The following is a 21,406-nucleotide window of genomic DNA, read 5'->3' as shown; positions in this document are numbered from 1 at the left end:
AATCATAGTTGAGATGTTATTTGCCAGGATCCTTGCTGAACAGCAGCTGCTGCTGGCAGTCCTGAACTACTTCGCATAATATCCCATGAACTGTAACAGGGCTAAAGAGCAGACCAGTAATGCCCTGGAGAGACTCAGTCTCTTATTCTCTGGCTAAACCTTCCTTGTATTATCTGCCTGAGAATGTGGATTATTGCTTTGGACAAGCTAGACTGTGGCTTTACCACCTCCTCACATTCTTGATGTGCTTCTCTTTGGACACGTGAGCAGAGGCAAGGGGGTACAATCAAGCTTCTGAGACATTACGTTGCTTGATGGAAGGGCAATATGGAGCCAGTTCAGGCTGTGGAGGTAGCTTATATTCTCTTGCTATGAAAATCAGGTAGGTAACTCCTAGCCTTGCTCTGGGCAAGGAAAAGTTTTACAGAACCTCATGTTTAATAAAGCAGCTTTTGCCAGAAAAGTAAATCACAGGTTATACTGGCACTGAAGCAAAATCCATTCTGCAGCCCAAGAAATTTCTCTGCCAGTGCAACTCTACAGATCACTTCTGAACCAAATGTGTGGTAAAAGCTGACCTCAGTGCATTCAGTGTGGTCCATATTGGTCCTGCCAGCATGGGGCAGGAGGACCTGAGGGGAAGGGAGGGTGGCTGCCCCCCATTCCAACACTGGCACTATCCTGGGAGGTGCCCCTAGTGCACACTGAAGGTCTCTCTGCCCCTGCTATGGATTTCACATTCAAAGGGCAGGATTGGAAGTCAGGTGGACCTAAGTTTCGTTCCTGGCTTTGCAGAAGACTCATTGTGAAACTTGTGGAAGCCTGTCTATGCCTCATGGGTCTGTTTCTCCAGCAGAGAGAAGGAGGTAAGAGTTGCATCTCTTTTGGGGTTCACAGTTTTGGTAAAGTCAATGGCAGTTCTCCAGTGGAAGAAGAGCCAGGTGCTGGGGAACCAGTTTTCTGATGAGCATTTTCTTGAGGAGTTGTGTCTTTTAGGAGAGCTGAGGACAGATGCTGCTCCCCGAAGGTAACGGTATTTCAGTATGTTTGGGAGGAATTAGTAAGCTCTGAGACAGACTTCATGTGACTTGGGAAAAACAAAACACTACTGCTTCCAACAGAAATGTTTAGCTGTAGCTTTGTAGTAACTTGAAGTTGATGCAGCATCTCAGTAGTGAACAAAATGTATTAGCTAATTAAATGCACAGCCTTTGTTTTCCTGATGAAGAGTTAACACCCACCTTGCTTTCTCTGGCCTTGCTGGCTTCTTAGGGACAGACTAATTCTACATCATTTTCACTGAACACCACGTGTTTTTTTAAGCAGTGTGTAACAATAATCGGGTCACCCTAATCCAAACTTTGCTGGCGCCAGCACACTTTACCCTCCAGAGAAATATTTCCTTTAGTTTTTGTGATTTCCTCTCTGGCTTTCTCAGTGTGCTGCCAGAGTGCAAATCCTGCCTCTTCAAGTAAAGGAACAAAACTGCAGATGCAGGCTAAGAAATCTGCAGCCTCTACTCTTCCTCCTCATGAGTGCCTGATAAACAGATCTGTTGGCCATCAGAGAAGGTGAGAGGAAGGTATCTTTCCATTAGTTTCTTCATGTAAGAGTCTGGAACATGATTAGCTGTTGGTGGAAGGCTAACATTGTGCTATATGCTGTCGAGCTGGATGTTCGAAGTCATTATGTAAAAATATTGTTGGAGTCATAAAAGCAAGATAAAATATAGGAGGTGAAGGAGATTAAGTGACTACTCAGAGTCTTATGGTCTGTCTATGCTTGTGGATGCTGTGGAAATACACAGGTTAAGACTCAGATGCTAGATCCTGTCCTGGGCAGGGTGATCTGTGTAGGTGTTTGAAGAGAGAGCAGGACTGGCTGATGTGATAAAATACTTTGGGACTGTGTCACAATCCAAAACGAAAAACAGAGTCCAAAATGGGTCCTTGTAATGTTTTAAGTGGGAAATGACCTGGTTCAATGGAGGCTTTGACTTGTGCTTTACAGCTTCATCTGTGTATAGGAACTTACTGTGTGGCTTATTCTGTAGAAAAAATATAGCAAAATAATGGATTTCCCCTCTAGTTTTAACACTTTTGTAGACTTGTAAGAGTCTGTAATGCTGTATAGAAACATACTTAAAGATGCACTCAATTTAAGAATGATTAAACTTAAGCATGTGCTTAAAACAAGCTGATGCCTTTGCACAGCCCTGAGTTGAAGCCCTGTGGGTGTAGAATTAGCATGCTTTGATTTAATGAAGTTGTGTTGGGAACTTTGCCTTCTGGACAACTTATTTGAAATTTGGTAAGGACAAAACCTCTAAAATGCCATTGGTGGTGTCATTAAATCGGGTTCACTTGAGGCTGTTTCAGCCTATCAACTGTAATAGGAAGTAGGTGGTGAGGTTTTTTAGCTCTTTTTCTTTAAAGAGCCAATGGAATTTAATGAGATTTTAAACTGACCTATGCAACTAGGAATTAGCAGCCATGTTCCATAGCAGGATGGCAGTTTTCTCTCTGGGCTCCACAGTACTTTGCTTTGTGAAAGGTACAGCACGTGGGCTGGTAGCCATTAAAATACATGTTGTCTTGGAGGCTGCCAGGCTCTTCCATCTGTGAGAATGTGGGGTTTTTTTCCTTTTGTTTTTGGTGTTTTTTCAGTCATATGTATTTTGCAATTGTTTTGCAGATTTCCTGCTGGCCACTTATGCCATAAAAGGGGCATTAAAGCACCTTCTCTGACTTAAGGGTTTTACTTTTGCAGAGGTATCAGAGAAAGCAAGCACACCCTCCGGATCAGTAGTTACCACAAGAAAAGTTCACATTGTCTGGGTCTGTGAAAGGACTTTCACCAAACTCTCCAACGTGTTGTTCTATCTTAACAGAGCAGAGGTGGGACATACCTCCAGCTGGGCACAGGATTTAGTAGGCAATAGTCAGCCATGTCAGAAGGACCAGTTCTGCAAGGTGATGAACCCTTCCTGCTGTTCCGTTAGCTCCCTATGCCCTCTTGCTCTAGCTCCAGCCTGTTTTTCCATTGCTTTCTAAGGTTTCAAAAGCTGCTTATGTTTTTCTTAAGACATTTTTCAATAATGCGTGGCTGGAAGCCATTTATTCTTATTAGCCACTTCAGTGATAAAAGCAAGGCTTCGTTGTGCTCCCTTGTGGGGACACTGTGTGTGCCCATAGATTTTTTTTTCATGGCCATCCTTTTTGCTTTGAAAGGTGAGTAACTCTTGCCTTTGCCCTTTCAGTGCTTGCAATGGTTACATTTTTACTTATGATACCTCCAACCTGGCTTGAACTGAAATGAGGGGAAACAGTGAAAGAAGAGCTGTAGCTAGGAGGAAGGGTAACTTTTTTGTAGAGAAAACATTGAATTTTATCTTTTGGCCTTGTGAGCGTGTATGTGACAGCACCAGGATGGCTCTGTTATCTTTGTGGAGGTGAGCTTTTAGGAAGTTACATACTGTATTCTTGTGGGGGGTGGGGGGTGGTAGGTGAGAGAGGCCCTTTAAACCATGGTTTGTTTGAGGTTTTTTTTAATGGTACTTAGAAGTACTTCATAGCACAGTCATAAAGTAGCTATAAATTCCACTTCCAGTGTCTTTGTGTGTCCTTTACTGAACCAGCTGACAGCCTGCATAGAACGCTTAGGTGAGCAAGGCTTTGCAGGAACTTTATATAATTCTTTATTACCCGAGTCACTGGGAAGGTAAGTGATAAAGCTTAAATCTCCAATTCTCAGGGGAATCCCAAGGCAAGACAATGAATATCCCCTCTTCCTGCTAAATCCTTGTTTACTTTCTAGGGAGCGTTTTAAGCTTAAAAGGCTATTACAGAATAACCCAGGACCTCAGTTCTAGTGATTTTGTCTGGCATTTGTCATTTTGTTCTCACTGTTGCTAATCTGGAAAGGTTTGTTGCAGGCCAAGCTTCAGGCTTTGTAGCTCAATTTCTTCCCCTGTGTGCTTCCAATTAGCTGTGCTTTTGAACCAGGTCAGATCCTCTGCCAAACATCAAGAGGACTCCCCTCTGGAGTCCTCTGGGACGTCCTTCAGCATCCAGTGGGACACCCCTTTAAGTCCTCCTTTTGTCCTTGATTCACTGTCTTGGCTGAAAGTATAGGATTCCTGAGCTTTCTTCCTGGCCTTTATTCAGAGGTATAATCATAAGTCTTTAATTTAAGAAATGTTTGAAAATGTCTTACTTCAGTATTTGATCTAATATTATGCTATTATGAATGAGGAGGAAACTTTCTCAAATGATAGATGAGAGTGGTCATGTGATTATGTACTTACCCATCTCTTACCTCTCAGTGTATTAAAGCCCTCACTGAGGTACAAAGTTCTTACTCCAGGGAGCATTTCCAAGAGCTGGATACCCTTCCTGACAAATGTGCCTCACACTACTTTCATGTTGTTTTCCTTCCCATTTTGGAGAGAACTGGTGATTTTTGATGTTCCAAGAGCCACGTGCATCTCCTGAGGGGGGAAAAAAGCCATCAGAGGGCCAGGTGAGTATCTTGAAATTTAATAACTGGGATGCAAGAGCTGCTTTTGGAGTGTGTTCAGCTTGTACATTGATCTGAGTCCATTAGATACTGGCTATACATAGCAGCAGCAGAGAGAACTTTCTTCCAAAGGAACTAGTCTAGCAAATAATTATTATGCTGATTAAAGTGGAACTTAGCATATAAGTTTCCATCCTGTACAATCATGTAGAGTTGAAACTTGAGAAGCACAATGTCAGGTTAAATGTTTTAATTGTGTATGTATCTAAAATACATGAGTGGTAAATGTTATAAAGATATCTTCAAAAATTTTTGCTTCAGAAAATTAAATATGGATGCATTTCAAGTTGTGGAATCCTTCCCAGCACCAACGAAAGATGGAACAGGTGCTGGGGTTTTGAAGTTTCAAACGTGCTGTGCTTTGACACAATGTTATTTGAACCACAATGTTAGTCTTGTCCTGCAAGCAGAGTTATTGCAATTAACCTTGAAATCTGAATGTGATTTACCTTTGCTAATGGAAGTGCTGGAAAGTCAAAGCCTGGCACATTTAATAGGAGTCCAGACAAAACCTTGAGCAGGGAATACTCGGTCTCTCCTGCCTTTAACTTTTCTTGAATCCCCACAGCAAACCACTGCTTTGTCAGAGCAAAGCAGGATGTTGATATTTGCTTTTTTTTCCATTTGATACTGTTTGGAAAAGGGCTACCAGGTTGGCTCAAAGAACGTGAACATCTGTGACAGATGAACTTGATGCTGAGCTATGCGTTTTGGGAGAAGCTGTCTTTACCCACATTAGCATTTTGTAAAAGTGCAGAGTGAGGGAAGGAAATAAATGTGAATGTTGAAAGCAAAATTGATTGGAGAGGCTGCATTTGTAAGTAAAGTGGGTTATAAAACTGGAGCTGACAGAGGCTTTTAAAAAGCTTGTGTTAACTTCTGATTTAGTGTTCTGTGTCTTGGAGGATCAGAGCTGGAGAGCTGAATGCATGGCCTGTCACAGTGTTGTATGTGTTTAAAAATAGCCGTAGACCAGCCTCAGAGATGCCAATACGTAACGGGCAGAAATCCATGTTTTTCAAAACCTCCTGAGTGAGGCTGAATAAAAACCATAAAAAGGGTGCTGTGCCCCACACAAGCTATGAAACTGGAGATGGGGAAATGCTACATGACTTGGCTATTGATTGTCTCAGGCAGCAACAGTAGTGCAGGTAGCCAAGAAACACAAAAAAATTGGTGTGCTGGTGGGAATGGACAGTTTCCATTGCAAGCTGCAGATTATCTGAGACCAGTCCTAGGTTGGCACACATGCTGAAAAAAGGCAGGGCTTTGTACCTTACCAAGGTTTGGCACTGTCCCACGCTAGACAGTAAGGACTCTTATCCTAAATTTTGACATTTTCAATGTTGAAGACAGGTTCATGTCTAAGTAGGAAAGAATTTTCCTTTCTGGCAGATGCATCAAACCCATCCTTTGAGCAGAGCTGTAGCTCTAAGCCTTGTTTTGTTTTGGTATGGTAATACCAAAGGGCAGAGGTGGCAGTGCATGGTTACCAGTCATGTCAGCTTGGCTGTTTTGCAAGGGAAATTTCTTTCTCTCTACACAGTAACTTTCTGCAGGCATGAAGGACTAAGGGAATGTGTTGTTCCCCACTGCTGCCTTCACTCTGCACATACTGTTTGCTTTACCCATCTGCCTGCAGCTTTAATATCATGCTCATTAAAGAAGACCCAGATCAATTGCATGAAGTGGGATAGGTTGCCCTTAGCTTCTGGAGCTGTAATAATGTGCAGGCCCACAATGGCTCCAGTGTTCTTTTGGCTGATGATTAAATACTTGGCTCATAAATACCAATATTATGTAATTCCAAAATCAAGTTAGCAAATTGTGACCATATGCGAGACTTTCTGTTTGGGAAGACGCGAGTCTTCCAGAGTTGGTGTGGGGAACAAAATAGGCTTCTCATCAAGAGTTGGTGAGAGCAGCAGTAGTGGCTTAATCCTCTGTCTCTCCTGATGCCCATCACCTCCTAGTTTGAGATTAACAGCATGATCCAAAGGCTGTGGAGTTGGGTGACTAGGCCCAGGACTGCTGTGTTTGCTTGAGCCCTGGCAGTCAGCTGTGCTGCCTCTTTGGAGATCATTTCCCCGTTGGTGTGATGGGCAATGACTGCAGGTGGGGACCAGCAGGAGGTCTTCTTACTGAGAGGCCTAATTTTAACAGGTGCTCAGTACATCCAACCATCCACATCTTGGTGGGTAGTGGTATGCTCCTAGCACTGTGTGTCCCTGCCCCACCTGGGGGTAAAACCATGCCAAAACTAAAGCATTTAGAGGGAACCTGGGCCTTCTTTCCATACCCTCTGCTCTGAAGGAGGCCTGACAAATATTTTGATGTCCCTGCCTGAGATGACAGGAGGTTTAGTTAGTGGAAAGAGCTCTGAAGAGTTACAGTTGTAATTACGGGTACCAAAAGCTTTTAATTTTCTGGGTAAATTGAAGTCTGGCTCCCATTGACACAGCACCTACTGCTGTTGGTGGATGCAGGGGATATTCCTTCCAAGGAATCTGCTGGTTTGTCACAATCTGGGAAGAAAACACTTGGTGCTGGATATCTCCATATGTTCTGCAAGACTGCAACAGTTCACAACATGCTGCATTTAATTTGCAGGCAGTTTTCTTGTCTTTTTGCTAAGAGCTGATGAAATTGAATACCCAGTAGATCCTTTTTCCTAAGACAGGATTCCAGCCACCTAAGAAGCTGAATTCAGAGGTAATTTCCACCTCTGAACACTTTGATCTCATGATCTGATATCTGAGTTAGCTATAAATGGTTTCTCAGGCATTTGCTTTTGTTTGTATTTACATACTCTGGAAACTCTTAATCCGTTTTTATGTTTTTCTGTGCATACCTCTCAGATTCTGGGGAGGTCTACCAAAAATCAACTAGGAGGAGGAGGAGGCTGTGCTTGCTACTTACAGGTGTGGTTGATGTGATAAATCCACACCTGTTGGTCAGAGAGGCTAACAATGGGCAATGCCTTCCACTATGTAGAAAGAATCTTCTGTGTGTTGAGGCATAGGATGTCTTTCTCCAGCAGTCACATGTGCTCCAGGAGAGCTATCAGCGTTTTGCTCAAAGGCTCCCCTTGCTCTTGTGATATCAACATTTACTGCTTTCCTATCATTACCAGTTTAAATAACTCTTGGCATTTTATCATCCAGGTGTGGCCAGAAACAACCAATATGGAACACCTTGTAAAAATAATGGGGTGTGAGAACAGGTAGTTGAGAGAACAAAGCTGTGACTGTTTTTCATCATTCCTTGGAGGAACTCACATTGTCATGAGTTTCCATTTTAGCCTCTATGTGGGGTGTGGAAGATCCTGTGGTTGATTTTTCTCTGTTGGAGGAGGAAGGCAGAGCTTTCTGCTGAACAGAAGGACTTGAAAGCAGTGCAGCCTAGTGATAAGAGAAATTGTGCAACTTAGATTCTTCTAACTCTAGTGTATGGCCTTGGGCAAATCACTTAGTGTTGTGAGGTCCAGCTTCCCACCTCCCCAGGAGAGCCAGACACTTTGTTCATCTGAGGTGCAGCTTCCACAGTGATGCTGCAATATCCCACTCTTAATAAAACTAAGACAACCTTTCCCTTCTGTTTTGTTTTTAGTCTGTTGAGGAACGCCTTCAGAAACATCATGCTGATGAATTTGCACTGCCCTGGGTGTTATTTGGGCTCTTTGGGCAGCATTAGCAGTAATGCAGAGCAGGCACTGGACTGGTGGGGCTGTGCTGAATTCGGGTGATTGAACTGAGCCAGATCCTTTTTGCAATGCTCAGCAATAACAGGCGGGTTCAGTGGTGCCTGCATTAGGATCCTCTGCCGAAAAAATGCAAGGAAATTTCTGTTATGAGCCTAGCACAGACATGAATGTCGGCAGCCTTTGGAGTTTCCTGCCCATCTCTTTCGCCCATCTCTGCAGCGATGAGGTGATCATCTTCTGAGGGTGGTCAGCACTTGATGCTGAACTACAATGATGGTTTTCTCTGACTCTGGAAACGATTGTATTTTCCACTGTTTTGTGGTAGGCAGGAAAATCACATGTATCACTAATTAGAATAAGCTTATCGGCAGCTTCAGTCAGCTGTCCAGTATCTTCATATGTAGCAGGCAAATTTATGGTTTCAGTCTGGATTTATTCTTGTCCACAAGAGGAGCAAAGCCAGAGAGGAGAGAACAGGATGAACTCTGTGAAGGAGAACATACAGTACATCTCTGACAGGCTGCTCTAAACAAGCCTGGAACAAAGTTTTCTTCTGTGGACAAAGTGAGGTCATTAGGTGGCTAAAGCTACCTTTTGAAACAGAGGTATGTCTGTCACCTACCAAAAAGCATCTCAGAAATGCTAAGGAAAGCCTTACACCAGTGGATGTTCCTCTATGAAAATACTGTCTTTCAATATAAGCAGGATTTCTTAATGCAGCAGAAGATCACCAATGATTTTTTTCCCCTCATCTTCCCTTGCTTTATCTAAAAGCTTGTGGATGATAGACTTGAGAAAACTGGAAGAAATTTTTTTTTTCTTCTTCTTTGCCTTTTCTGCTTCTTTTGCCAGAGGTGTTCTATTACAAATGTTTTATGAATGAGTGAATGAAAGAGACAGCAAAGGAGAAATACCAAGAAAGGAGAGAGAGATTTTAGGGTAGACCCGTTTCTTACTAAAACAACTCAAAAAGAATGGCAACAAATTTTTTGCCAGTTCTAAAAAACCTGAAATGGATCAATCGCCTGTCACTGTTGCTCATGTCAGTGAATTTCTGCATCAGAGAGACAGGCTGCAAAGGGAAGGCTAAGGAGGAATGGGCAGCTGCTGGGAGAATGGGTTGCAGTGCCATCACCTCAGATGGCCCCTTCGCTTTCCTCCAGTGATTAATAGGAGGTGGCTCCCTGCAGTGATTACTGTGTTTTAAGCAGCTTGGTCCAGCTTGGAACAATTACTCGGCTGCCTGGGCACTGAGCGCACAAGCTCTGGGCTTTGCTGTCTTTGGGATATCAGCCGAAACCAGTGTGATCCAACACAACTGGAAGCCAACACTGTTGACTGTCATCTCTTACTTGGTTCCGGGAGACTGAAGATGCCGGTGGTTTCTGAGATCAGTTAGCGGTTCCTTCAGAGGAAGGACCAGGCTGTCACTTTTGCTTTGCTGCCTTTTACTGTAAAATGCCCCCCCTGCAGCGGTCTTTATGCATAGTTAGCCTTTTATGCCTTCCTGCCAAAGATTCAGTCAGTACAGACAGTGACTCTAATGCAGTAAGTTTGTTTGACATCAGGGCTAATGAGCAATTATCCAAATCTTGGAGCAAGCTCTTTCAGACCTGGTTGTTTGGGGTTTTTTCTGCTTGCTTTTTTTTTTTTTTTGGTTGTTTTTTTTTTTCCCCAAGCAGGCTTAGTGTAAAATTCCATCTGCCTAATTTACAAGTGCAATTGCTTTAATTATGCATCCAAATTGAGAAAGTGTATGTTCAAAAAGATAGACAGCTAATTCTATGCATGTCAGATGGTAATGTATATACACATTATCTGTATCCTCCAAAGCCTGCACTATCTCAAAACCTGCCCCCTCTGAGGATAGCTGTTTTAAAAGAAATTATCTTCTCTCGTAAGTTTACAGCAGCTAAGAACAGCCTGTACACCGGTTTTGTTTGTTGTTTTGTTGCTGTTCCTCATGCAGTTTTGTTTTACATAAAAGGATATTTTCTTTGCCCTGAGCCAGCTCCTGCCAACAAGGATCAGAACACAAGGGTTAGATGCTGTTAATGTACCTGCTGCTACATCGAAGAAATTTTCTGCCCCACGAGCTGGCAGGTGCAAGGAAGTGTGACAAAGCAGGAGCTGAGGGAAGGACGACATGGGAATGTGGATCGTGATAACCAGTGAGGAAGACAGTGGATGGAAGGCTGGAGAATGGGCCAGAGGGCTCAGCCAGGTGCATCAGCCACCTCTGCTGTGCCTTGCCAGAGCTCTGCCCTGACCTCGTTTATGGGCATCATCATAGCAGACTGTGGTACTGGTTTTCCTTGCACCCCACGTAGGTCACCCTGTGATCATTCTGAGACTTGGTTCCTAAAGCTCCAGCCTGGTGGTGGTTCTCCTGCCTGCCCGGATCTGGTGCTGCCAGACTGGCACTAATCTTCCTGGATGGTTGTGCCAGACCTTGCTTTGTCCTCATGGTTTCTTCCTTTTCTTTTTACCCAGATGAGCAACAAAAGGTCAAATAGTTTCCGCCAAGCCATCCTTCAGGGGAACAGGAGGCTGTGCAGCAAGGCGCTGCTGGAGGAAACGGGGCTGAGCCTTTCGCAGAGGCTGATCCGGCACGTCGCCTATGAAACCCTGCCACGAGAGATAGACCGCAAGTGGTACTACGACAGCTATACCTGCTGCCCTCCGCCCTGGTTCATGATTACCATCACTATTGTAGAGGCAAGTACCTTATCCTCTCTCTGGGAACCCACCTTACCCTGCCAAAGGCTTTGCTGGGACGTGAACGAGGGCTAGAGTGGGACTCCTTTAGACCCAAACAAGGACAAGCATGAAGCTGATAATGATTTTGGCTTACCTGTATGTCTGTGTGTAAGTGGAGACTGTGATCCTGTCTGTCTCCAAGCATGGTTATTAGTCATTGATACAATTTGTAGATGAAACTACAGAATTTGGAAAACTAGCAAAACTTTTTGAGGAGTGAAAATCTGGACAGGTCTAGGGAAACGGGTAATTCAAGTAATGGAATTAGAAGAAAAATTCATATATGGTTACCTCTGTTCTGTGAGTGGAGAGAAAAAGGACGGAAAAGGTTAAATATTCTGACCTGTTCATCTGTTGCCCAAATGAGATCTTTGCACAGTTGCTGAGTAATGTGCTCAAATAAGCACAGAGAAGGATATGATATGGTACTTACTATCAGTAGGGTGCTGAGTTCCTCTGACTCAGTGGCTGATCTGTTACAGAAAGCTGCATATAGACTTATACCAATGTGTTGCAGGTTCCTCAAAACAGGGAGCTTTAATGCTATGTGAAGCTGTCAAATGGAAGAAAAATTATTGTACATTTGACTCTTTTTTTCTCCATGACTTTGAGCTACAAAGTGCTTTTCAGTGAGGGAAAGCATTGCTAACCAAGGACTCTCCCTGCTCTTCTAGGTTGCCTTTTTTCTTTACAACGGAGTGGTATTAGACAGGTTTGTGCTGCAAGTCAGCCACCCCTTATACCTGAAGAACACATTGCTTTACCATCCTCAGCTCCGTGCTCAGGCTTGGAGGTACCTAACCTACATATTCATGCATGCAGGGTGAGTACTTACAAGCTGCGGAGATTCCCCCCAATTAAGGTTCCCCAGAGAGAAGGAGGAGGATGAAGTGACAGATTTAGCTCAGAAGTAAGCTTTTAAAAATCAATTCTAAATTGCTTGTAAGAATCTGAAGATGTTGTGGAGTTCTGGTCAGTGAGGGGGAAACCTTCGCAGCTCTCTGAAGGGAGGAGGCAACATAAGGATCTTAAAAGACGCTGCTCTTCTCCCCAGCAGTATTGGGACCACACTTTCTTCTTATTGTGCACTTCCCAGTGTGTGCTTCCTAAAACTCACTGTATCAAAGCTCAATGCTCCTCTAGAGGAGCTGTGCAAGTGGTAGAACAAGTCTGCAAAGATGCTAGACTGGTATTTAGAAGCTACATGGTGTATTCTTGCTAGACTTCCTAGTTGAGGTTGGAAAAGTCAATTAAATTCCCTGTGCCTATGGTATGTCATCACTTAGTAACGTTGTCCCTTCTGTAGGGACTGAGATAATGCCTAGAAGCCTGAGTCAAGATTGAACTCCCATTTTGTACACATTGTACAAACACCAGTGTTCCTGAAGAGTTGAATATCTCGACTGACCAGATGGACAGAGAATGGTCCATCTAATGCAAAATGCAAAATGAAGGTGCACAGTAAAATGAATCCTCCTTCATCCCATGGGAGGTATGTAGCAGACTTGGGAAGAGAATACAAGGCGTGGGGATTCTAACTCTGTGCTGCTTAACTGTACTAGTCCCCCCAAGACTCAAAGAGACTTAATTGTGTGATGTTTGTGATGCCATGGTGATGAGTGAGTGTCACAAGAAAGTTCATCCCTGTACAAAGCACTCTACCCCCTCTGAGTAGTTTCTCAGATCATTATCTTCACACATTCCTGGCAGATAATTGCAATTTTCTTTAATTCTGTCATTGAAAAATCACAGCAACCAGCTTTTTAGCAGTAGTTTATAGTTTGAAACTGGATAAAGACCCTTTGTCTTAAATAGAAAGCCTATATTACCATCAGGCAATGTTCTATGAAAGGCCAAAAAAATCAAGTTGATCTTTTCCTTTTTCCACATCTCTGATGGAAGATACACTGACGTCTCTTCTCTGCCGTGGAATAAGTTGGCGTGTGATTGCCCCTAAGCACAAGATGTGCCCCAGATATCTGGATAAAAACTGTGGGAAGAACAGACTCCACCCAAGGGGAGAGTAGGAAAAGATTTATAGATGAAACTGCTGAACATGGCAGCATCTGTACTCTGTGCTAAATCCTTCCAAAAAGTTCATTGTATATAGGTTTCAATCTGCAAATGGAGACTATTGGGCTTAGATGTGAAGCTAGTTACGTAAAATGAGAACTGGAAATTTCCATCACTGAGGACATGGGGGAAACTGGGCTTGTAAAAGGAACAAACACTTGATTTTGACTGTTAGCTAATTTTTATGTGGGTTTTTCTTCTGATGGTGGTGGTGTTCTACTTATCACTTACGTAACCACAGATTGCTTTGGGATACATTTGAAGAAAAGCACCTGCACAAGGACAATTTTTGCAGCCTTTAAATATCTTCCTGTATCACCTGTGACATGCTTTCCTAACCTGTGCAAGGTCACCCTTTCCTGTAGCAGGCAGTACTCTGGCATTCTTCACACTTGCTGGCTGAAAAATATCTCAGGTTTATTTCACATCCGCAGCTGGCTCAGAGGGATGAACAGTGGGGAAGGTGGTGTGCAGGAGACTCATCATTTTTGTGATGGATTCCAGGTTCTTTAGCTACATAGCCTTCAAAACAATGGAGAGTCCCGCTGGAGCAATAAACCCCATGATTTATCTGAAGTATCTGGAGTTTGGCTAAATGTTTCTTTATTGCTAACTTCTGAGTGTTAAGCTCTTTTCATATCAGGAGAACAGATAAATCTTGGAAAGGTAATAAGGTTTGTTAGTGGAAGCCCATCATTCTCCTCTCATTTTCAAATGAGAGGCCAACACAATGCCATGGGATCTATTGTTATCCTGCTTCCAGCTGAGACTTTAAAATGGTAATGTGGACTGCTCCTTAATTTAGTGCGCTCAGTCGGTTTTTTTGAAGAGCAAGTGACAGCCGGAAGGTGTCCAAGAAGACAGCAGTTGCTAAGGCTTGGCTGGCTGTGCCTCTAGAAAGATTCCAAAAATGCATGGAGTGTGTGTTGGTCCTGATGGAGGAAGCTTTGTCAAGGGCTGAAAAGGCAGGCAAAGTTGTAAATTCTGCCCTTCTGCTTTCATGGAAAGCAGACGTTAATTATTTGGGGCCCACGCATTTGCAACACTGCCATAACTAATGACTTGCATTGATGCTCAGTCCCATTTGTTGGGTCTCGGGGAAGGAGAAAGTCTTTAATAAATCAATGAAATTGTCATTTCAAGAATGACGCATTCAGCACTGGCAAAGGCTAATTGTATTTTATGGGTGCTTATTGACTGTGGAGCCTTCAAAGCTCTTAGCGTGATGGGGAGGAGAAGTGAATGGGATTGCTCCTGGAAAGTCTTTTTAAGAACAGCTGTGAATCAGAGCAGTCACTTTAGAGTCTAGGATAAACTTTGCTGAGCTCTTACAAAAGCTTCCTTTGAAAAATAAGACCCAGTGCTTTGTGTGAAAATGTCAGGTGCCGCCTCGTGACGTTGACTGTGTGCCAGCCAAAGCTGCTTTCCTCCCCTCTGTAAAAGGGCACTTGGAAGCTTTGACTCTTCTGTGATCTCGGTTTGACCATTGCTGGTTGTTCCAAAGTTCTGTGAACGTGCGGGATCAGAACAAGTACAAAAATATGCCCATGTCCAGTGGCTTCAAAAGTCTTGAGCAAGGTAATAAAATAACGCTCAAGTTACATGCAGTGGTTTCCCATGATGACAAATTGCATGCTGAGCGTCTCATACAGGAGAGAAATTTATCCTTGGAGAGAAATTCAGTGGAAACAAACCCATTAAGATATCTGGAAAGGACTGTTTCCTGCAGTATCATTTCTAGCAGTTTTTTCTGGTCCAACTTTAAATTCTTATTTGTGAGACTGTTCTGTCATTACTGCATCTCACCATCAGTGTTTTTCTCTGATGTATATGGGAAATTGCTATGGTAACACAAAGACCAAAACAGGGAAAATGCATATAAACCAAAGATTGGTAGTGTCTGTCTGCAAGCAATCCTTTTTCTGTAAAATAGGATGTAGATTTTCAGTGCATTAGCTGCTTTCCCCCAAAAGATGCTAGCCTTCTGTGTTAAGGGTACTGCTGTGCGGTTTAGGTCCACCTGCTTTTCAAGCAGACTCAGGCGCTCTTCATGCACAAAACAGTGTACCCCTGGGTGCGGTGTGAAGTTGCCATTCAGCAAGGTCACAGCCCTGTGACCCCAGGGTAAATGTCAGACACTAGCACAGTTCAGGGGCCTGGCGCTGTTGTTACCTCACTGGAAGATCCTGCAGATGGCAAAGGCACGAGTAAATATTTGTATAAAGCTTTGAAAAGTGGTGAGACGGTTTTGTTAAGTACTGTTGATTAGAGCAACAAAGAACTGAGTTTGAAACTATTGATTGAGCGTAGGAGAAAACTGCTGCAGCGGAGTCTTTATCAAATATGTACATCTTGGCTGTCCCACTCTCTGCCTCTAGGTTGGAAGTGGTCCTGCACAATGTGAACAGCAAGATTTTCTACAAGTCTAATCTCAGCCCAGCTTTTCCCATCGTGTTCAGGAGTTTTGCTGTTGACTGATGGGAACAAGGGTCAGTGAATAAAGAGCTTCAGTGAATGCACCTTGTGTCTCACTAGGCACCTAACCAGAGATAAAAATGCCCTCTGCTTCCCATTCTGACCATGATCAGCTGCCTGGAGGAAAAGGACCTGGGGGTGCTGGTTGATGGCCAGCTGAACGTGGGCCAGCAGTGTGCCCAGGTGGCCAAGAAGGCCAGTAGCATCCTGGCTTGTATCTGAAACAGCGTGGCCAGCAGGACCAGGGCAGCGATCATCCCTCTGTACTTGGCACTGGTGAGGCTGCATCTCAAATCCTGTGTTCAGTTTTGGGTCCCTTGCTAGAAGAAAGATGTTGAGGTGCTGGAGCGTGTTCAGAGAAAGGCCAGCAAAGCTGGGGAAGGGTCTGGAGCACAAGTCTTCTGAGGAACGGCTGAGGGAACTGGGGGCGTTTAGCCTGGAGAAAAGGAGGCTCAGGGGGTACCTTATTATTGCTCTCTTCAACTACCTGAAAGGAGGCTGTAGACAGGTGGGGGTCGGTCACTTCTCCCAGATAACAAGTAACAGGACAAGAAGAAATGCCTCAAGTTGCACTAGGGAGGTTTAGATTGGATATTAAGAAAAATTTCTTCATGGAAAGGGTGGTGAAGCATTGGAACAGGCTGCCCAGGGAGATGGTGGAATTCACTACCCTGGAGGTATTTAAAATGCACGTAGATGTGGTGCTTAGGGACATGGTTCAGTGGTGGCCTTGGGAGTGCTGGTATTATGGTGGGACTTGATCTCAAAAGTCTTTTCCAACCTATGTGATTCTCTGATTCTATGATCATATTGGAGTAGGCATAGTGTAAAGGGTGAGGGTCAGATAGCACAAACAGTGAAGTGGCATTACGTGTCACAAGGAAACGGCAGCTCTCTTGGGACAGCTAGGCTTACCGTGCTCTTGATTTAATATCCTCTCCCCATCATGGCAGTGTAATATGTGCAGGGAAAGGCTGTTTCATTAGGAGGGGAGAGGAAAGAGGCAGGTCAAGTTCTAGCTTCTATTCCAGGCTCTGCTGCCATCTTGCTGCTTTTTTGGACAAGTCATTTAACTTCAAACAAACAAACAGAGAAAAAAAAAAAAAGAAGAAAAAAGAAAAAAAAAAGTTTCACTAAGAACCAAACATGCTATGTGGTCTTTGGCTGAAGGGACCTGGGTGATATGAAAAAGATAATGAAAAAGCAGCAAGGAGGGAAGAAACATCACAGCTCTCAGTCTGATTTTTTCAGGAACCATTGTTCCTGAACCCAGTGTTACAATCTACTTTTACGAAGCAGGTGCCGCTTGATTTCCTTTCCAAGATATCTCTCTCTCAAGCGTAGAAAAGGGAGACAAAGAGTTAGAAAAGAGGACAACTGTTGTTTTTCCTTGCCGCAGGATAGAACACCTTGGACTCAATGTTGTCCTTCAGCTCTTGGTTGGGATTCCCCTGGAAATGGTGCATGGAGCTGCGAGGATCAGCTTTGTGTACGTTGCTGGAGTTGTGGCAGGTAGGTGATGCCTTTGGATGCCCCAGATGGAGAAGCATCTGAAAATGGTCTGTTGCTGACTTGCGTAGGAGAAATGTTTTGTGATATTTGGGTGTAGGAGAAGAGCAGTCACTGATCTGTGTGTTGAAATTCTTTTGGAGGCTAGAAGTGGGAAATATGCTACAGCTTGACATTTTTAACTAGCCATGGGCTCTGTGTTTTGGAGACCTGCTAAAAAAGCACCAAGAACCTGTTACTTTAAAATAGCCTTTCTTTAGATGGTCTTTCTGAATGTGGAGGTCATGCTGTTCCTTTCCTATTGTGTCTCACAGAGACTTAGAGGAAAGGTGGCATCACAGGCATCCCTGCACGAAGAGTGTTGGGGATTTTTTTTCCCCAGGTCCTGTGCCAGTTCTTACTGCATTTGTCCTGTGCTGTCTGCTTTCAACAGCCTGAGTAAGCAAGAAGTACTTGGTTGTAAGTTGTGAACAGTGCACAGAAATCTGGAAATTAATTTAATCATAAAGTCATGGGGTTTGGTTGATTTTTAGTTTATGCTGTATTGCTTTTATTTATGTTTGGCATTTCCAGCAGTTTGGAGGTGATGGAAGTTAGCTGACAATAGATCAACATCTAATTAAAACAGGAGGAGAGTGTGAGAACAGCTAAGAGCTTCACAGTGGAACTCAGACAATGACTGACTGTCTTAGATCAAGATTTGTGGTAGTGGATTTTTTTCCCAGCTACATAATTTTATTTTTTCTGTAATGAGCAGCAAAAGCTTTTGTAAAATGGGTGCTAATAAATCCTACGTTCCGGGAGAGAGGCTGTGGAAAGAATAATGGGACTAGGACACAGGACTAGGCACGGTACAAACATCACACTATTTAATGCAGAGAAGGGAGTTAGCAGACAAGCTCCACTGTCCCTTGCCTGTTATTTTAATAAACACTAACTAAAGAGGTCCCCAGTCTGCAACTTTCCAAACATAAGTTTTTCTGCGTAGATCCATCTACCGAACACTAGGGCTTCATTTATATATGTGTAAATACACACAGCAGCACATCTGTGCCAGGTAAGCGAAGCAAGTGACCGTTGAATCTGCTGCAGTTGAGCCTAGGCAAGCACTGCAGGTTGCTGGCTGCCTCACAGTCCTGTGGCCATGGCCTTGCCGGCAGGGTCTGCAGGGCCAGAGGCAGGTTTTACTGGGTGTTGGGCTGGGCTGAATGCCAGAGCTCTGGAGGCTTGTAGCCAGCGCCTGAGTGAGGCTTACTAGCCCACCTAACACTATTGGTTCATTTTTGCTACACAGATGATCCCATTTTTTTCTCAGAGAAGCTGCCAAATCCTCATAGGCTTGCCTTTCACACTTTACGACATATAAATTGTGGAAGACAGTGCCAAATGGAAAGGGAAAACTTCCCTTCTTAATGCAGGATGGAACTACAAATGTGATCAGACAGCCCCACACAGAAAAGCATCCCATGATACCTTTACCTGTTTGAATTGTTAGCCAATTATTAAGCATACTTTATTCTTTGACATGTGCCAGGAGAGAGAGGAAGAGGCATACTTATGTTGAGGATCTGGCAATATAAAGATAACACAGCTCCTAAATCAGGAATAAACAGTAAAACGTAGACACGGGCTGCAATGGCCACTCCCTATTTTTATGAAGTTTTTTTCTTCATTTGTCTGGCTTTACTAAGAAAGCATGTTGAGGCCGAGATTGAAAGACTCTGTGCAGTGTCTGGGGACTTAACTGCAAGTGCTCATTGCTTCTTTCTTAACTTCTCATTAACTTTTTCCGTAATGGCAGCGTTTAAGGTCTGAGAAGTCTCAGGGCCATACAGTGAAGGAGGGAGCTGCCAGCAGAGCTGGCTGGTGGAACCTTGCACTTTCTTGACCAGAAGCTGAGCAATTAGCAAAGAAGTTTGTTACATTCTGCATTACTGAGGTCGCTCTCAAGATTTGCCATGGGTCTTTTTCCAATTCACACTGGTCACAAAGATTGTCATTATCCCTGCCTTGTGACACCAAGTCTGCCTTTGTCTCTCTCTTAAATTCCTCCTAAAGTTTGCAATGAAAGAAGCTTTGAGAAGATCCAAGCCTCCATCTGGGATAAGGAGAAGCAGTGTCTGTTTGGATGTATTGTTATTAGTGGTGCTTTTATGTGATTGACCTGTCATTTTGCTATCTTGTGTTTACTGCCTCCATCCAGGTTATTTTTAGCTAGTATTACTTGGAAGTTTTATAACAGGCTGTGCTTTGATCGGAGGCCTGTGCTAAGTTACAAGTCCCCAGTTCCTTCTCAATGTGCAAATATTTGTCTTGCCAGCATGGGAGCTACTTCCATTTTATCTTCAGGTGAGGAACAAGACACAGACATTTGTCTCCTGCTTCCTTGTTATTTTAATCAGGGTGTAAGTGCCTTTTTGCAGCATAGGTTTGAGGATACATTGCTGCCTTGCTTGGCTGCTTTTAAAGTTAGGTGCAGAAGAATCGATCAGTCTCTGTCTTGGCAGTTCTACAGGACTGAGTTAGCTTCACAAATCAATACCCCCCACCCCTGGCCCCGGCTTCTCTTTGTATATTACTGACCTGCAGCAATTAGCACAAAACAGGCAGTAGCAGGGAAGTAGGGTAGGAAAGAGGGTGTTTATTTGGCTGGCAATTGTCACAAACCCTTGTTCTCTCTCCCAGGGTCCTTGGCAGTGTCAGTAGCTGATATGACTGCACCTGTGGTGGGCTCCTCTGGAGGCGTGTATGCTCTTGTCTCAGCTCACTTGGCCAATATAGTCATGGTGAGTACCCAGAGTCTAACCTCTTTGGAAATGAGCCAGGTCTGGTGGCCCAACGGGATTGGAAATAGGGCCCGGCTCAACTGTTGGCCATTCAGAGTTTGCCCCAGTTGAGTCTCGTCTCAGTGGTGCGGTCCTGGAATGGAAATGTGACACTGCAGTTGGTGGCTTGGTACCCTGATGAGTGGCAAGCCAAAGATGCTGGTAATCCAAGATTTATCAGTACTCTGTGCTATCAGCTCTCCTTGCACAGGCTGACAAATGTTTGGAAAACAAGGAGCTGACTGGCTTGGCAGAAGTTGCAGAGTGTTTCTGTCTGTCTGTGCTATGTAATGTTAGTGGGTACCTAAGGAAATTTAGTATTTTGTGCATTTGTGTGCAGAATATTCCTTATCACCATTTGTAAAACCCAGACTGAAGCTGAGCCCTGGCATACCAGTGATGATCTTTTTGCCTTTTCACCTAATGAAGTACTTTAGGAAGGTCAGTCAGTAAATACCAGCATTGTCATTCCTCTAAGACCTGGAAACGGGAGCTCATCCAAGGTCCTCAGCTAGGTGGTGGCAAAGCCCCGCATATCTGCCTATGTGACTGCTAAGCTGGCAAAAATGGCTTTGCTGAGCGAGGTGGTACGGGGTTGCATGTCCGTCCTGTACCAGCAATATCAGAGCAGAGTAACCATAAAAATGATGGTAATGTGTCCTCCCCTGGGTATGAGTGGGAAGATAATGCAGGTCAGCTGCAGTAGAGACAGAAGGTCTGTTAAATGGGTGCTGGGAAACCTACGTGTGTGGTTTCCAGCCTAAAAGAAAACCTTTTATTTACGCTTGTATGCAGTGAAGTCAGCGGGCTGCGACATGGTGCTGCTCCAGGCAGCCTTTATAGCAGGTGGAAGCAGGGAAAGCGAGTGATTTCCTGAGCAAAATAGGTCTCCTTTGCTGTCTTCAAGCTTTTTGGAGCATGAATGAGCTGGGGGCTGTTGTCTAAGTTAAGACAGTTGAATGGCTGGCAGAGAGATAGGGAATAAAGGGGCTACCTCTATACCACAGGGTGTATGTGGTATATATAGGTGTATATATGGGAAAATGCCTCCCTGTATACAGTCACTTTCAGTATGATTTGTGTTCCCTGCCGTTGGGCCAACAGAAGCAGGAGAGAGTTTCCTCTGTCTTGCAGGGTGGTAATGCAGACACAGGGTTTCTTCACACAGGGATTCACAGGGTCAGAGGGGGACACTGGAGGAAATTTTGGTTTGCTTTAGAAAAGGAAGAGGCTCTGGCAGATGTGTGTGGAGTGTCTTCATCAGTTACCCTCCCAGACTTCTTAAAACATTTTACTACTCATTGCTCTTAGCATCTATATTTCTCCAATATCTGCTGTCTCTCTTCTTGTCTGAAATTACTACCTTTTCCATTCTGGTGGAGGTTTTTTCCTTTTCTTTCCCTCTCTTCTCTCTCTGCTCAATTAGTATCTAGATGTGATGCTTCCACATGCTGAAAGACATGTTGGCTGTTTGCTGGTAAAG

The 21,406-nt window shown here is 43.9% G+C and overlaps 1 protein-coding gene across 1 annotated transcript in view; it reads left to right on the top strand.

The window, feature by feature from the left end:
• Positions 1–21,406, top strand: part of RHBDL3 (rhomboid like 3) — a 73,101-nt gene that overhangs the window by 41,345 nt on the left and 10,350 nt on the right. Inside the window, exons 5-8 of the mRNA XM_056341677.1 lie at positions 10,775–10,999; positions 11,716–11,864; positions 16,989–17,101; positions 19,784–19,884. Of these exons, the coding sequence (XP_056197652.1) occupies positions 10,775–10,999; positions 11,716–11,864; positions 16,989–17,101; positions 19,784–19,884 (588 nt within the window). The remainder of the gene's footprint in view (positions 1–10,774; positions 11,000–11,715; positions 11,865–16,988; positions 17,102–19,783; positions 19,885–21,406) is intronic.

The sequence above is a fragment of the Falco biarmicus genome, chromosome 1, assembly GCF_023638135.1.
Source record: "Falco biarmicus isolate bFalBia1 chromosome 1, bFalBia1.pri, whole genome shotgun sequence".
NCBI classification, from domain to species: domain Eukaryota; kingdom Metazoa; phylum Chordata; class Aves; order Falconiformes; family Falconidae; genus Falco; species Falco biarmicus.
The sequence above is the reverse complement of the archived record's forward strand: the minus strand, read 5'-3'. Positions and strand labels throughout refer to the sequence as shown.